At 51.5% G+C, this 17,097-nt stretch overlaps 1 protein-coding gene across 4 annotated transcripts in view; it reads right to left on the bottom strand.

Moving 5' to 3' along the window:
* The window catches only part of PLEKHH1 (pleckstrin homology, MyTH4 and FERM domain containing H1), a 48,651-nt gene that overhangs the window by 2,067 nt on the left and 29,487 nt on the right, over positions 1-17,097 (bottom strand). For all 4 annotated transcript variants that reach the window (XM_015591950.2, XM_015591951.2, XM_025049088.1 and 1 more), the window contains 21 exons: positions 15,696-15,774; positions 14,987-15,078; positions 13,316-13,466; positions 12,995-13,137; positions 12,393-12,503; positions 11,379-11,465; positions 10,863-11,024; positions 9,810-9,890; positions 9,266-9,448; positions 8,767-8,875; positions 7,859-7,971; positions 7,084-7,260; positions 6,662-6,759; positions 6,061-6,238; positions 5,370-5,525; positions 4,162-4,262; positions 3,249-3,390; positions 1,897-2,039; positions 1,642-1,771; positions 646-732; positions 195-341 (listed from right to left, as the gene is read on the bottom strand). In XM_015591950.2, coding sequence (XP_015447436.1) covers positions 195-341; positions 646-732; positions 1,642-1,771; positions 1,897-2,039; positions 3,249-3,390; positions 4,162-4,262; positions 5,370-5,525; positions 6,061-6,238; positions 6,662-6,759; positions 7,084-7,260; positions 7,859-7,971; positions 8,767-8,875; positions 9,266-9,448; positions 9,810-9,890; positions 10,863-11,024; positions 11,379-11,465; positions 12,393-12,503; positions 12,995-13,137; positions 13,316-13,466; positions 14,987-15,078; positions 15,696-15,774 — 2,670 coding nt within the window. The remainder of the gene's footprint in view (positions 1-194; positions 342-645; positions 733-1,641; positions 1,772-1,896; positions 2,040-3,248; positions 3,391-4,161; positions 4,263-5,369; positions 5,526-6,060; positions 6,239-6,661; positions 6,760-7,083; positions 7,261-7,858; positions 7,972-8,766; positions 8,876-9,265; positions 9,449-9,809; positions 9,891-10,862; positions 11,025-11,378; positions 11,466-12,392; positions 12,504-12,994; positions 13,138-13,315; positions 13,467-14,986; positions 15,079-15,695; positions 15,775-17,097) is intronic.

Raw genomic sequence — 17,097 nt, 5'->3', positions numbered from 1 at the left:
TCAGCAGTAACTACTGAGACCTGAAATGCAACTCCGCCTGAACCCTTTGGAGTACTGATTAGAGACAAGGCCAAAAGTTTTATTTGGGGCACAGCCCTTATCGAACAATGTCATACCCGCAGCTTCCTTTCTAAGCTCAAGCCCACCTCTTCAACTAGATCAGAGAGAAATCTTTTAGCAGCTCTCACACCTACCTTGGGAACAGCCATCCGGAAGATCAACTTTTCAACATGGCCTTTTCCAGAGCTCTGGTCTGGAATGGATCTAATCACAAGCATGAAGTCATCCCGGCAGCCACCAAAGGTCATCAGTGAAGAGTAGGGGTAAGTGACATGCACTTGCTGTGGGAAAGAGCCGGTTAGTTCTGGGAAAACTTTCTACTTGCCTTTTGGGCTAGGAACCAGCATCCCCTGTCTCTTCTAAGCACAGATAGCCTTCAGCATGGAGGGAGAACTCTGAAGTCATAATCGGGAGATCTACATCTTCAGTGTCTACAAGCTGTGTCCACACTAGAGAACAGCAGTGCTTGGGCAGGGGGTGGGGGTAAGAGGACCATGGTCACTTAGCTCAGGCCTTTGAGTCCAGAGAGAAGAAAAGACACTTCAGGAGGAGGAGGTCAGGGAGCCAGTCCTCATCCTTCCATACCATAGTGTTGTGGTCCAGGATGCTGACACCATCCTCATTCACAGCAATCCACACCAGAGTGTTCTCCTTGGAAAACAGCTGCACAGGCTGGGGAAACAGGAAAATCTCATCAGACATATCCACAGCTAGGGATTCTGAACTATAACCTTTCTGAGGAAGAAGACACATCCAGGGATCTGCTAGGCTGATCTCCAACCTTTTCTCATTTTGGAAAACAAAAGGTGGTATTTGTACAGCACGCTGGAGTAAACAGACAGGCGGTATCTGGCCTTTGGGCTCTGTTTTCCTACTGATAATCCCCAGGTGGGATGGAGTACCGATAGGCCATCCTGCCACAGCACACTGGTTGGGAAGCCCTGGCTGCTCTGTCATGGGTATAGGGAACAGGCTGTTTTCTCCTAGCTCTCAGAAACTGACAGCATTCCACACACAGTCTCTCCAAGCTGAAGTGCATCTTGCTTCAACCAATTTCCTAGAGACTGTAAAAGAAATAGGAAAGCAAAAATGGGCTCTAGGCCCTACCAGTGAGAAAAGTGACTATTTGGTAGACAACTCCTGAATGACCAGTTTTCACTGCCAGGGCTGCAGTAGGGCAATCCAGATTTCCCAGCCCTCCTACCTGAAAGGCTGGGGAGAGAAACTGACATGTCACCTTTTTCAGAGGCATTCTCAAAATTTCCAGGCTAAGGTGGGGCCCCTTGCTATATGCCTTTATGATTAGCTGATTCTTTTTTTCCCCAGCGTTAGCACTGAGGAAGAAGCCAATAAAGAAAAGATGAGGGTCACCCAGAAATAATCCTGGCCCAAGATGAATAACTGCTCTGGACCATGGAAATAGGGAGTAGGCCAGAAATGGGTGGAGAGATAGCGACCCCTGGTGGTTGCTAGTGTGCAGGCGGGCGCTGCAGACTGGATCAAACATGACAAGATAGTGACAATAACTCCAGGAGCTGCTTAGGGCATTCCTTTTTTTGTGTGGAAACCACTCGCACTTACCTGAGCAGCAAAGAGCTTAGCACCAAAAAAAGGCCACTTCCGGGCCACCGTCAGGTAGATGCGGATGCACTCTGGAGGGGAGCAGCCTTGCAGTGCTGCCCATTTTGTGGTCAGCTGATCTGCCAGGTGCCTGGTTTGGACAGATGGAGAGAAATGGTGCCAGTGAAGTGCCATTTCTTCACAGCTCTGAGGCCTTCCCCAAGTCCACAGACCATGTCTCCCCACAGCAATTCCCCACAAGACCTTGCAACCTACCTCAGCTGTTCAGGAGGTGCCCCGTGTCTGTAGCGCCTTGGGTAGAACCTGTCTAGGACCTGCTGTAGGTGATGCTGAGCCTTGGAAGGGAGTGTGCCCCCAGAGCCTGGTGGGATGGGCCTCTCCAAGTCCCCATACTCTACCTGTGGTAGAAGCACACAGACAAAGGGACAAGTCGAGAATCTGGATGTGGTGGGGTGGGCTGTTGAGAGAGGCGAAATAAACCATTACTTCATTACTTTATTGGTGAGGTGTGACTGGATGTGAAAAAACACTTCTTGTGAACAGATCCTTTATCTCCAATTTCACAGACACTAGAGAAACAAGCTTAGGGTCTTAGCATATTAGATTATCTAGACCAACTTTTACTTTGCAGCTGAGGTTAAGTGCCTCATCCAAAGACAATTAGTGGCAGACAAGGGAAAATGATGTAGAAATTCTGGCTTTCAATTGAAAATGTGGGATACAGGCTGAAGATGCTACAGATCCTAGGGTACAGCAGGTCCTCGAATAACATCGTTCTGTTCAATGTAGTTTTGATGAGATGTTTCGCTTAAAAGTCGCAGAACCGATTTACAACGTTAAGTGGGGACTAACTTACTGTATGGCAGAGTGTCCTAAATGTGGCCTTTGGAGTTGGACACCTGGCTCAAATCCCAGCTTTGTAACCCTGATCAAGTTACATAAACATTCTGAGCTTCAGTTTCCTCATCTATTACGTGGGGATGAGAACTAAATGGGATAATACACATAAAATGTTTAGCACAGGGCCCTCTATAGCGTATTCAATAAATGTTTATTATATTAAAGATCAACTATTATTATTTCCTCTTCCTCTTCAGCATATAGATCCAGACTCTTATGGGAGCCACAAAGGTATCCCAGATAACTTTGGCAAGATGGCCTCCTAAAGGTAACAGGGAGAAAAGTCAAAGTCTGAACGTGTGTTTCTTCTTCTAATTCTAATGTTTGACAGCTATTAAGTACAAATTTTATCGCATATAGTATGTGATATACATTATTTAAAAATCAAATTTAGTACTACAACCCTGTGGGGACAGGCAGGGAGATATTTTTGTTTTTGGTATACAAAAATAGAAACTAAAGCACAGACAAATAAAGTGACGTGGCCACGATCTCATAGCAGGAAGGTGGCTAGGACTCTGATTCCATGTAGCCCGTGTCTGCACTGAGGAGTTCTGCTGGGTAAAGGAGTCAGCTTCTCTCCACAGCCCTCTCCTCTGGCACCAGAAGACCTGCAGAATCGCCTGTGTTCCAGGCTGTGTGGTGTGTTCCACCTGTGAGTCCAAAGGTGGTATCCTGACCCTCCTGATTCCCGAACAGAACCTTACCTGGGCCATTAGGGCAGCCATCTCAAGAGCCAGTTCCTTGTTGACAGGAAACCTCCCTGCCACTATCTCTCCACTAGCTTGGAAGGCGAGCAGCAGCCGCTCTCTCTCTGTCTCTCCTTTAACTTGACTCCGAAAGTATAGCCTGTAGGAACAAGAGTGAGAAGCCAGGACAGCTGGGATCCCAAATGGATGAGGCTATCTCTGCATCTGTTTCTCTTGATTTCCAAAGAAAGAAATAACTTTTTATACCGTTTATGAGCCTATTTTCAATTGCCTACAGAAAAATTAACCAAGCATGACACAAAACAGATGCAAGGTCATCAGATCTTATAGCAACAGTAGCAGGTGGTTAATTCTGGATATACCATTAGGCTTAATGGATTTGGTGAAGGGAATCTGGTACCAGGAATCACAGCTTACTAGGGAACTGGATGAGTTAAGATTCCAAGAGATTAATGGAAATTATTTTCTTGGAGACATAGCTGGGATGGAATTTTCTTACTCAAATTGGTAAAAAGTCAGGATGTCTACTTCTATATTTCCTGGAATTGGTATAGGAAAAATTTATTCTTCAGTCTTAAATATCTCATGTTCAAACAAAACTTCACTCTCTTAATGTAACACATGCAGCCATCTCATGAGGTTGGTCTGTTTTCTTGGCAGGTGTGTATGTGTGTGTGTGCGTGCGTGCGTGCGCGCGCGCACATGCAGTATACAGACTGAGAGCCTGAGCTGCCCAAGGCCTCACAGAGGATCCGCAGAGCCAGCCTGGGCCCTCAGCTATTGACCACCACGTAGTGTTGTATCTGTGGCCCCCTGCCTGTGGGACAGGCCATTCAGCTGGGGAAGTGATGAGCTGGCGTCCCAGGGGCAGCCCTCGTGCTTGGCCCCACCCTTAGGCAGTGCTCTGGACCTGTTCTTGTACATCAGCTTCACGACACGTGTGCCGCCCTCAGACTTTCCGGAGTGCAGCTCCTTTAAGGCTTGTTCCCACTTGGAGATGGCATCGCAGATCTGAAGAGGCAAAAGAGGAAAGTCAGAAAAGCCCCTGATGAGGGGAACAAAGTCCAGGCAGGGCTGGACTCAGGCAGAGCAGCAGGGCAGAGCTGAGTGACTGTCCTCCATCAGGAGGCTGACCTGTGGGGCCTCATGTTCCCAGCACCCAAGCTGACTGTGACTTCCTCTTAGAGGTATAGCGCTGGTCATGACCTTAGCAGCAAAGCAAAACAAGCTGCGCCCTCACCCCACACCGTCCCGCCTTAATATCCGAGGGGGCCTCCCCAGAGGGGAGGCAGAACCCTGTCCAAAACCATAGCCTCATAGCACCAGCTCCATTTCCATTCCACCAACAGCCATTCTCCTCTTCTGGCAAATGTACCCAGAGGCCTACTACGTAACAAAGACTCACAGACACCTGGACATTTACCAAGAGGGCATGTGGCATAGTTTTTCCAGTCAATGATAAAAGACTATAGCAGCCTCTGTCCTGTTGCCTTAAAGAAAGCAGACCCTGGACCCAACACTCCTACTCAAGTGCTACAGCACATTCCCACAAACACTTACATGCTTCATGGCTCTAAGCTCAGACCACAATACAAGCTAGGACTTAAATCCTATTTAAGGGCCTTTAATACAGAAGTACCATAAAGATCTACCTCCTTTAACTGTGGTTGAGCATAACACAGGCCATGGCACACATGGTTAGAGCGAGGGGCCAGTGTATACACGACATCCAGTGGGTCTCAGCATACAGTGGTCCGCCTGTGTGTGTATACGCCACTGGCAGCAGGCTTGCTTGGGGCTGCTGCTGAGACATGCCTCCCTGTCCTTTCTACAACAGCTGACAAGCAGCTTTGCCCCTGGGTGCTGCATAGCTACTCCAGGCAGGGAAGGAGATAGAGATCTCTCCAGGGACAAGGACACAAACAACTTTTCTCTGCCTATATGGGTACATTTTAGGATGGCACAGAAATGCTGGCCTGAAAGTGTGTTGGGCTCAGCACCAAACAGGCTGCAAAACAGTCAGGCGCCTGCCAGAGAGGCTTGTTCCCCACCACCAAAACCTCAAAGCCCAGCAGTGGCTCAGGAGGGGCTCAGATGGCTTAGCAGGGAGGACAGCACCTTGACACTCCCCTGCAGGCAGTGTTCCAGGTCCCTGCCGGAAGGATCGTCCGTGAAGAGGGCAAAGCCAGAGTGGGACGACTTTCTCATGCCTGTCTCCTGGTTCAGCTGCTGGAGGAACTCATCAACTGTGGAGGAGCCGTCAAAACCGACCACCTGCAGGGGAGGGGTGTTAGTCCCAGAGGGGGCTTCCTGAGAGGGACTCACTAGGGCCAGTGGAGGCGTCTGCATCTGGAAGGTGGACAGGTTTGGCTGAAAGGGGCAGGAGTGAATGCAAGAGCCGGAGACATACTCCATTCAGTATTCACACGCAGAGAGTGCGTGCTTGATGGATGAGCTTGCCCACTGGAAACTGGAATCGGACATAAGCTCCGTTTCTCCTTTACTGCGGCTCTATCAGAGGCCCACTCATGGTCAGTGTCTCAACTTCCCTGTTCATGCAATGGGTTCAAAGGATCTACTTCCAGGACATCAAATAGTGGGGCGCTTTTGCAATACTTGCTCCTTTCTCCCTCCACGCTAGCACTGACCATCCCACTCCCACCCCCAAGCCCAGGCCTGCCCTTTTGCTGGTTGGCCTATTAAGAATCTGCCAGACCTAAGGATGCTTAGCACCTTACCTGGCCCTAAGGTATTCTCGGGAGTCGTGATATGAGAAGACCCAGGACAGGGCGCACACCCACCTCCTCACCTGGTAGGTCCCATTGGCGAAGTGCACGGGAATGCTGAAGGGCAAGGAGTGGTGGAAGGGGTTCCGCAGCAAGATGGACACCACTTCCATGCGTGAGGGCCTGGCTTCCCGCTCCCCCGTCTGCAGGGTCCGCTCCACTGCCCGCTGGCAGTAGGTGGCGTACTGGCCAGTTTCATTTCTAAAAGGGAACAGTAGAAAATGTACTCCCTGCCACCTTGACACCCTGGCCCCCTACCCAGACCAGGCCAGGACCAAGTCTGCAGCTGGGGCAGGCTGTGAGCAAAGCCCTGAAGACTGGCCTGGGTATGTCATGAACATGATGATAGAGAATGAAAATTTGGGAATAACCTGGGGACAATGTAGCTTCACATGAGCCCCCACCAGACATCTGTGCAAACGTGGACTGGTGTGTAGAGAAGTGCAGGCATGCCCGGATCTCCAGGTGCACGTCTGCATACACAGTGATGGGTGCCGTCTCCATGGCCACCACGTGGATCTCAGAGGGTGGGGCGATCTGATCCATCCCTGTCTCCCCTATATCCCTTTGAACCATACCACGGTCAGGAGTGCTACAGGGGCAGAGGAAATGCCACTCACTCACCTGGGATCCGCATGGCGTTGGAGCTGCTGTTTGACGTACCAGAGGAAGTGGTGCTGAGGCAGGAAAAGTGGGGCGCACAGAGCCAGGAGCTGCCAGCCCTGAAGGGAACAGGCCACATGGCACAAGTGAGTGCTGGGTCTGCAGTGCCGCCAGCCCTCACAGTCCTGAGCTACAGAGCCTTCAGCACTCTCTCCAAACCAGTGCCTCTAACCTTCTCTGGGTATTGGGACAGCCAACTTGGTCAGGCTTTGTCCAGAATAACGATCACACAGTCTGACTGTACACGGACATCCAGAAGAGAGACAGAGAGGACAGCTGTGCTGAGGAACCTCTGAGTGCTGACGGGGCTCAGAGGACACTTGCATGGTCACCTCCTTCCACACTCCCACCTCCTGCCAGCTGTTCCACCCGGGGATGCCCACCTGCATGAGGGAGTACTTCTGAGGCGGGCGGCAGCTGGTCTGCTTCATGAGTTGGCAGTAGATCTCGCTCTGCAGCTCAGGGTGAACCAGGCAGACCTGTAGGGCTGTCTGGGCCAGAGACACGTGGTAGTCCACAGAGGCAGCTTCCACAGGCACGTTGATGAAGAGCTGGCAGGACTGGCAGGGAAATGACATGGCAGCCCAACAGCCTCTTGATTAGCGTCCTCTGTGAGCCCCCCGGGGCTCAAGGGACACCCCAGTTCACACAGGCAGCCTTTTCTAAAAGGGACATTGTCACTGCTTGAGGGCATCTATGCTTGCTGAAAAGGCTACTTTGGGTAAGTTCTTTCTTTCTTTAAATGTTTCTATTACATAAGCAAGACATGTTCATTTTTTAAAAAGATGGAATATTTAGATGGGCACAAAGAACATTCTGAAAGAGTTTAGAATCTTTCAGGTCCAGAAGCAACATAATCCTGCCTTTCCTGATGATCCCTACAGACGAAGGAAGCTCCTCAAGGGGGGGTTTCACCGGTGCTTCCGCAGCTCATGGACAAAATCCCAGAGCTTCCGGCCTCCCTGCCGCACAGGAAGTGGTGGGGACCCTGTGGGACTCTTCCCCTTCCTCTTCAGACCCCTCAGTGGGCTCCCCCCTAATAAGGACTAATGGCATGGCTCTCGTCTGCCTGAGGATCACCACCGTGGGCAGAACTGCTTGGGGCACGTGGTGAGGGCCCCTGCCAGCTGGCGGTCCTGGGCTCCACTCCCACTTTACCTTGAAGAGCTTGAGGGCCTCTGTCTGCAGGGCCTCGGAGGGCAGGGTGGTGAGGGACGTGTACAGCCCGTCTTTGCTGTAGCACAGCATGGGGTGTTTCCAGAGCGGGGAATCTGCCCAAAGCACATCACCGGAGGGCAGAGCAGTTACCACCGATGAGGGAACTCGCCTCCCACCCCCACCCCCACTCTGATCTGTGGGGAAGACAAGGGTTTAACTGGGACACGTGAGTTGTGCTGGGTTTACATCCAGAGTGTGGGGTATGAAGTTGTGCAATGCATTTAGCACACTCACAGCGTGGCTTAAGGGAGGTGGCTACTGCTTTGCTAGCAGGTCTGCAAAGGGGCTGAGTGTGCGAGGTGTGGGCATCTGAATGCAAGCTCATGTGTGCAGGGCCCCCTCCCGGCCGTGTCAGGTCTGGATGGAGAGGTGTGTATCGATTGGCCTGAAATAAGCCACAGAGCAGCAAGAAAGGCATGTGTGTGGTGTGTGTGCTGTTAGTGCCTCAGGGTCCTAAGAATCAGCAGCGAAATAAATACCCCAAACACCCCAGGCTCAGGTTAGCCTGATCCCAATGTAGGCTTCACTTATTGATTAACAAACTCTCACTATAGATTAACCAGCTACCTCCTTTCTTCAACCAGCAAAGCTGCAGGTTGAACGAAGTAAAACATTGACCCAAGTCATTGGAAAGTCTGCTTCCCAGATATACACCCCTAAATAGAGTTGTTACCTCTGTATCTTCACCAGAGACAAGGGCCCTGGAGTTTGGGACAGGAATGTTATTTTGTGGCTCAGACAGTTTTGAAACAGCTTCGGGGTGCAGTAGTACTTTCTTTGGGTACCTGACCAACAATTACCCAGCCACCACTCTCTAACCCTGGCCAAGATGGCCACCCTTGCCTCACCTGGGTCTCCCTCACCATCCATCAGTTTTCCAATGAGCTGCTCATAGGCAGTGCCCACCTTGGCACTGCTGCCACCAGCAGCCACTGTGAGGTGGTAAAGCCACGTGTCCTGGAAGAAGATGGAAAGCCATCTGGAGTGGGAAGAATGAAGGCAAGAGCTCCTAGGAGGCTTCCTTGAAGGGGCCAACCCCAGGGTGGGGTTCAGCTGGGTTGGTTAGCACAAGTCAAGGCTACCAATCTCTAGGAGGAAATATTCGGGATCAGGTGAACATGAACCCAGGTTTCTAAGCTTATATGGTTCTATGTCATGGTCCCAGTGAAAAGATGTTGGCCACTGGGAGTGAATTCAATATAAGAAATGCTCCCAGTCGGGATACTAGTTGCCAATATGTCTAGGAGGGAAATAAATGTGAATCTGGGGAAGCTCAGGGGAAAGAGAGAAGGGAAGATGAGAATCACAGGTCCAAGGTTGGTCACGGGGCCCAGACCCCTCCCTTACCTTTTCATGCTTGGTGCCGATGAGGAGGTAGGTGGGGCTGTGCACTGGAGGGTGGATCACCAGCGTGCAGTGGGAGGAAAGCAACGGCCGGGTTCCCCCAGCCTCGTAGTCCTCGTCTGAGTCACAGGATCGATCTACTTCCTCTATGCGCGCATCCCGCACAGGCAGGTGGCCCAGCGGTCGCTGCAGACATGAGCTTCCGTGAATGGGAGAGCTAGCAGGGGCCAGGGGAGTCTCCTCTTTCTGAACCCTCAGGCCCTGGAGGGTTAGGAATCAAGGACGGGGGCAGATGACAGGATGGGCAGGGGAGATGACAGCTCCTTGGCTGAGGCTGCTTGGAGAAGTGCAGACAGACCCCACAGGCGGTCTGTGGGCCATGTACACTGGCCATGCACTCTGGAGGTGGCCAACCAACTGGCTTTGTACTTGCTGTGGGGTTAGGTTGGGTAGAGAGTAGAGCTAGGGCCTTCCATCAAGACATGGAGCCATAGAAATGGGGGCTGGGGGAAGAGAGAGCACGTGCTGTCATGAGGCCGGGAAGTACCTTGTCCTCATGGCTCCGATAGTAGTAGAAGGTCCTCCCAATGAGAGCACACCAGACCAGCTTGGAGTGGCCATGCTTTACCTGTAAGACGGAAATGAACCAGCATTACTAGAACCAGGTGACCCCAGAAATAAATCCAGGGCTGGTAAAGAGGAGGCACGGAGAAGCAGATCTCAAAACCCTTGGTCAAGCCCAGGTCCTTAGTGGAGATGCCATCCAGACTCCCTACTAATGGAACCAGCCCCTTCACAGTAAGGGGCCATGGTGTGGACCATGCAACACCCCATCCATCCTGTGTGACCTGCCATTAACAGATTAACCAGGCCAATCAGATATCCTGTCCCAGAAATGGGAACACGGGAGGAACGTGCTGGTCAGCAGAGGCTAGCGTTGTAAGGATGCTGAGAGGGCGGGAAGGGCCATGGTAGGCAGTGTGAATCATGAGGGAACAGCAACTGCACAGGTGGAGGAGACTGATGTGAACAGAACAAATGGGAAGCGGAGGCAAGAGAGAGCGAGCTCTTGAGAACACAGCTTCTTCCTGAAAGCGGCTTTGCTTCCTGATGGTGTTCGGGCCTAGTTAACATGCTTTCTTGTTAACTTTTTTCTTGGAGTTAACATGTGCTTCTCTGCTCCTTGCAATAAGGAGTCCTAACTAAAATGTCCTTAGGGCAAGCCTGGGATATTATGAGAAGTCTCTGAGGGGCCACACCTACCTCACCTAGGTTGCGGCTTCCCACTATTCATACTGGTAGGTACAGGTCGGGGTGGGGAGAAACCCCTAATGACCTCAAAATGGGTACAGGACATTCCTTTCCTTCCTCTGTCTTGAGAATAGCTGTTGTTCTAGCAACCCTGCTCCCTGTTTCCAGGGATCATTGGCCATCCTCTGTGTGCTCACACCATGCTTGAGGCCAACCAGCTAATCCCTAGAAGGAAATTCCTGGAGAAAGGAGTTATGCATAAGGAGGGGACCCGCTGTCCCTCCGCACTCCTGTTCCTGGCTCCCCTCTCAGGACGCTCACATTCCTCCCCCGCCAGCCCCGCCCATACCTTGGTCAGCCAGCCCCTCACGGTGGGCTTGGTGCCACCCTGCGGCAGGACTGGAGGCCCAGTGGCTTGGACCTTCAGCAGGCTCTGGAGAGCTCGGATCCACTCCTCCAGCAGGTTAGGCGAATCGGCTGTCAGGTAATAGGTTTTCTTCTCAGAGATGAGCTGTGGAGGAGTGAGGGATTGGGGACCGGGGGTTGGGAGGCAGGAGGATTGAATAATAGAAACTTGACTCCGAGGGGGCACAAATCTCCGAGCCCACTGGGCCTTCTTTCTTCCTATCCTGCTACTCTCTCCCTTCTTTCCCGCCTCATCTTGTTCTCCTTGTCTCTTCTACCTTCACTCTCTCACACTCTCCCTCCTCTTCCTTCCTCATACTCACAAACTAGGATCACACCCAAACGTTGATGTAGTATCTTTCACATATGCCCATTTTGCCCCAACTTTGTCTCCATCATAGCCATATCTAAACCCAGCACCTCTTCTGCCTGAAATTTTAGCTGCCAGGACCATGCTCACCTGGAATGTCTGTGCACCCTCTCCTCGAACAATTTGGCAACGGGAGTTCAGTTCCACTTGACCTTGAGGTTTCCGGATGACATCACTCTGTAAAGAAAGGAATGGGAAGGAAAGAGGTTAGAGCCTCTTCCCACAGCACGTATTTCCCCTCAGCTCTTACTCCAGGTCATAGGCAAAAGGGGAAGTGATTCCCAAGCTTTCCCGGGCTATGGTATGATGAATAATTTGTTCTGGATCCTGGTTCTAGCTAAAATGGAGCAACGATTAGAGACATGGGTCCTGCAACCCAGGCCTCAAAAGTATAGACTGAGACTTTAAAATTGGGCCACAAGCCACCAGGTTATTACTGAGCTATAAAGCCCTTAAATTCTTTCCACTACATCTTTTATACCAAGTGTGGCAAATAAGTGGCATACATATCAGGCATATATATCACTGTTAGCATTTCTAGTGCCACTGTAGATATTACTAATCAATCAAAGCATGCCTGCTTATTGAGCGATACAGGCCCAGAATCCTTAACGAGGTATCTGAGACAGCCGCTACCAACCAACTAGAGTTGCACAAGACACAGGCCTTTGTGCCCTTTTTAGGACACTGGTACTGGTTATCCAGGGAAGGCTTGTCAAACTAGGTCCCAACATGCAAGGCTCCCTAGCTCCAAACAGTGTAGGAAGGAAGTGGAGGAGGCAATGGGCTTGCCTGTTAGAACAATTCTTTTACAGGACAAGGCAAAAGAACTCAGCTTCTGAAGGAAGGAATCTCTAAGCCAGTTCATCTGGAGCTGCCTTTGCCTGCTCAGTGCCTGATTTCACTGAGAACCAGTGACCAGGCTTATGGTCTGTGTGTGGCTCAAAGCCTCGGCTGCCCAGCCAGGCTGCCCCTCCTCACCTGCCAGAGCTTTGCCCTCTGGCCTGGGCCACGCTGCCCTTCTTCCACCCCGGCCCCCCTCACACAGTCCTGGGTCTGGGGTAGGGTCCTTTAGACTACAGTCCTGGGGGAGGAGGGCCTCACCGGGGACTTGTAGTACAGAATCTGTCCCTGTCGCAGGACAAACCAGCGCCTCTTCCACGTCTTCACTCGGCTCCCCATTTTCAGCAGGTAGCCCGACTTCTCCAGTGACTCCTACAGGGGTGGAAGGGTACAGGAGAGAAGAAGGGTGGACAGAGGCGGGGGAATCACTGATGTTCCTGGACGTCACACAGGTCGAAATGGCCCATCTGAGTCACTGCTTTGTCATCAATTAGAAAAATAATTACTGAGTACTTACTATGTGTATTTTCAGGGCACCATGCCCTGCTAAAGGTTTAGAAAAGACTAAATAAAGCATGGGTGGTCCTGCTGTGGAAGCGTCCTACTGACTGGGGAATACACTTGACCATGAAGACATGGCAGAACAGGCTGAACAAGGGAGAGGCCAGCATGTGCCCGACTCCACCCCTGCACACTACCAAGCCTATGGCCTCACATCAGTGGCAGCCTCCTGGCTCCATCCCTCCCACTGCCAATCCTACGGATCCCTCCTCTCACCGCTGCTCTTCAAGTCTTGCTCCGAGGGCACTAGGCAGGCAACTCCCCCACTGTCTCCCCGCCGCCAGCCCCAGCCCCCAGCTCACCCCGCCCAGGCCCAGCCCGTCCATGGAGTAGGACGAGGTGCGCTGCAGCTTGTGCTCAGGCTCTGAGTAGTCACTGTCCAGGGAGCAGGCATCCGGCGGGATGGCGTAGTCGCTCTCGGAGCTCAGCGAGGACATGGAAACACCTGGCCAAGGGGAGGAGTCAAGGCCCGGGTCCCGCGCCTCCCCCAGCTCTTCACCCACCCAGGATCCCTGAGTCTGGGGCTGAGGGTTATGGGCGGAGATCAAGCAGCAACCCCCATGTCTGAATACCCATGGGAGGAGGTGAGGGGCCTTTTGTTGCCCTGCTCCCCTTCTCTGTACCTCTCTTGATGGCCCGGGGACTGCCCAGTCCACTGGTCTTCCTGGGCTCAGGGCAGGTGAATGAAGTTCGGAAACTCGCCTGAGAGCTGCAGTCGTCATCGGACCCAGAGGACTCATCCACAAAGGGCATGGTGCTGATCTGTGTGGCTCTCTGCAAGACAGGCCCCCTTGCCACTGCGGCTCAGGCTGCGAAACCAGCCCTGCCCTGCCTGCACTGGTGCTCGGGCTCCAGGTGCCCGGGGCACGGCCAGCACGGCCTGTCTGGGGCTCACGGACACCATCACCTGGCTGGGGCACCCAACAGATGACTAACCCTTCCCGACCTTACTCCTGGTGTCCTCACGTCCTAATCCTCTTTGGGCCTCGCTCCCCTCATCCCATCCTCTGTGGTCCCCAAAGGAGCTGCCTCATCCCAGCTGAACACCCACACACTGTGACCTCAACTCCCTGCCACTGGGGGCCAGAAAGCCATGCCGCCGGCCGGGTATGAGACAAGAGCTTTAAAAAGGTGTAGGGGGAAAAATTAAATTTAAAAAAATGTGTGGGGATAATGAAAAGAGAGATCATTTCAATTAATAGACATTTTAAAAGACTGATTATCTCAATGTTGGTGAAATTGTGGGGAAGAGGGTACTCTGTAGTGTGATAAAGTTTTCTTGGAAGATAATTTGGCACTACCTGTCAAAATTTAAAACATGCGTATCAATTGCCCACAAAGTCCACCTCTAGAACTCTGTCCTATGCACGTACATACACACACACACTCACACACACACACACACACAGATATATTTGCGCAATGTTCTTCGCACCATTTTTTTAGAAAAAAACAGAGGCATGACCTAAACTGTCAATCAGTATAGGACAGGTTAAGGTAGGGCATAGGGCATCCACACTGAAGGGTACAGTACAGGACAGCTCTAAAAGGAGAGGCAGAGCTGTGTGTGGAGGTGCAGCAGGTAACCTGGCACGTGGTTGGGTGAACAAGTGAGGGGTGGAATGACATGTATAACGTGATCCCCTTTGTGTGTGTGTGTGCACGGGACAGATAGAATATTTGTAACGCATTTGGAGTTGCAGCATAGGACCTTACAACATAAACACTAAACCATTAATGACAGTTGCCTCTGGGGGTAGGAATTAGGGAAAATCAGTGTGAGAAAAACTTCACGTTTGGCTTTTTAATCTTTTATAAAAAGTTTAAAAAAGTATAACTTATGATTTCAAAAAATAATAATAAAAGGAGACAACATCATATTGAAACATGTAGGTATCATGTTGTAGTTATATCTGATTTTTGTTTTAAAAATGTAGTGATGTTATGGGAGTATATGTTTGAACACATAAAAAATTCTGGAAGGGGCCCCACTGCCCTCTGGGTCACACATATGACAAGATGGGGCAGACAGGTGGAAAAGGCATAGGTTTAACCTTTAATTTTTTACTTTGCCCAAAATCATAGTGATTCAAATTTTTGTAAATGCAGAATTTTTCTAATAAAAATCTAATAAAGATCAACAATAACGATAAAATGACATATGGTGAGCTGAGCTCCCTGCCCCGAGTCATGTGTGTGCAGAAGCCTGACCCTGGAGCCCTACTCCAGCCACAGCATAGACAAGAGGCCTCTCTGAATGGGGACACCCCCCTCCTCGGATAGCGGCTTCTTACCCCCTTCAGGGATGTGTAGACAGGCACGGTGCCGTTCTTGTAGACAAGGCCAGAGAAAGGCCCAGGGGACACAAGGGCGGGAGGCTTTGAACCTGGAGGGCAGGATGAGAGGAGATGAACTCAAGTGCTATAGCCCAGTAAGGTGCGTGGGGGCAGCAGAGACCTGGGGAGAGCAAGGAGGAAAGCCGCAGACAGCACTCCCTGAAACAGCACTCTGGGTGACAGACCAGGTGACAGATCTCAGGATGGGGGCCCACTCTTGCCAAGGCGATTGATTACCAACCACGCACTACGGGCTCTTGCATCACTGTGGGGATTCTGTGGCTGGCTGGTGACTTAGGAGCCAGTGGGTGGGGATGGGGCTCCTTCAGGGAGCTCATCTAAATCAAGGCACTGGGGGCTCCTCCCACCCACAGCCCTTGCACTGCAGAAGGAAGCCAGCGCAGGTGGGAGGCTGGGCTGGAGCACCCCTTCTCTAAAGTCCTTTCCAGCTCTGCAGTTGGCTTCAATCCTGTCCAAGGCCACACCCACCCAGCAAGTGATATGCTAAACCTGCAAGGCTTCCTCTTCTCTCCTAAGTAGCTCTAGCTGTGTAATTTCACCTGAACCTCACCTGTAGGGGAAGGGAATGGGGTGCCAGGTGCTCGGAGTCCTCTCTTCCCCCACATGCCCAACCTGCCCACCATGGGCACCCCACTTTGGAACTCACCACAGCAGGTGACATTACTTCTAGGAGATACATCCGAGAGACGCATGCCTGACATGGCTACAGCATAGATCCGGCTCTCCTGGAATGAAAAGACCCAGGAAGGTCAGCGCCCAGCACTGTGACCAGCCCGGCCCCTCCTGGGGTGTGGAGAAAAAGCATGGCTCTGTTGGCAGGCACACCTGTGTCCACAACCAGCTCGGCTGCTTACTGGTGGGGGAGGCGGGGAGAGTCTTAGACAAGTTACATCATTTCTGGGCCTCATTTTCCTCAGCTCTAAAATGAGGGTAATACCTCTCAGGCTGTTGTGAGAATCAAGTGAAATTATTAATGTAAAAGTTCAACACCTGGACTATAATCAGTGCTAACAGATACTCACTCCCTGCCACCACCACCTTTCCCTTGAGGCAAGGAAGTTCATGGGAGAGGGGTCGGTGACCTGTTTCTCTGAATTCTTATCCATTTTACAGCTCTTGGGTCTCAGGCCCTCACCCACCATACGTGGAGTATTGCCAAGGAAGAAGTCAGAGCCCAAGTTGACAGTGTGCCCTTTTGTAAGCCAGTTGTTTGGAAGCCGGGACGCATTTTTTTTCTACAGTGATAACATGACGTCGTGGTTAGGCTTTGGTCCAACCTACAAAGTCCATTTAGCTCACTTAGGCCTAAGAACCCGACTGCACAAGACACATCGATAGGGTCTGCCCCCCCTCAACCCTTCCCTCACCCTCAACCTTCTGTGTGTGTCGGCTCTGAAGTAGGCTCGCCACAGGCCTGGGGAGCTTTCCTAATGCTTTGAAGGCTCCCAAACAACCCACAGGCCCCGCCTATGCTTCTCCGTATCTCTTCTCTCCACCCAAGATAAAGGGACAACAAAGGCCCCCTCAGGTGACTATTGAGTCACAAGGACCGGAGAAGGTCAGCCTGGCTCAGGGCAGTCAGGGCTGAGGCACCTGGGAGAAATAGGGAGGGGCTGAGATGAGATCCTGAGATAAGCGCCAGCAGGGAAGGTAAGAGATATTGGGGGCGGTGAGAATGTCCCGAGAAGGGCACTGAAGTGGGGTAGGGAATTCTTGTGCTTACCTGGGGCAGAGAAATTGGGTCCAAGTAGTAAAATTAGGCACACAAAAAAGATTATTATTGCCAGAAGGGGTAGTGGAATTCTAATGCCTAACTCATCTAAAGTTATTTTGAAGATCAACAGAAAAAGGGCTCTGCTAACTCTAAATAGGCAAACGAGTATATCTGACTCCCTCCAATGGAGAAATATCCTTGGAATTTGCAGTCTTGATCTTTACCCCATAGTTACTGCCCAGTTGGTCCCACCTAAGAAAGGCTGGGCTTTGTGGCTTCCACCATGGCTTCCTAAGCTGACAGGAGAGATCCTGTCTCAGGGACCAGACAGAGC

This window comes from Pteropus alecto, unplaced genomic scaffold, assembly GCF_000325575.1.
Source record: "Pteropus alecto unplaced genomic scaffold, ASM32557v1 scaffold276, whole genome shotgun sequence".
Classification (NCBI taxonomy): domain Eukaryota; kingdom Metazoa; phylum Chordata; class Mammalia; order Chiroptera; family Pteropodidae; genus Pteropus; species Pteropus alecto.
Note: the sequence above shows the minus strand (reverse complement) of the source record. Positions and strands in the feature narration are given on the sequence as shown.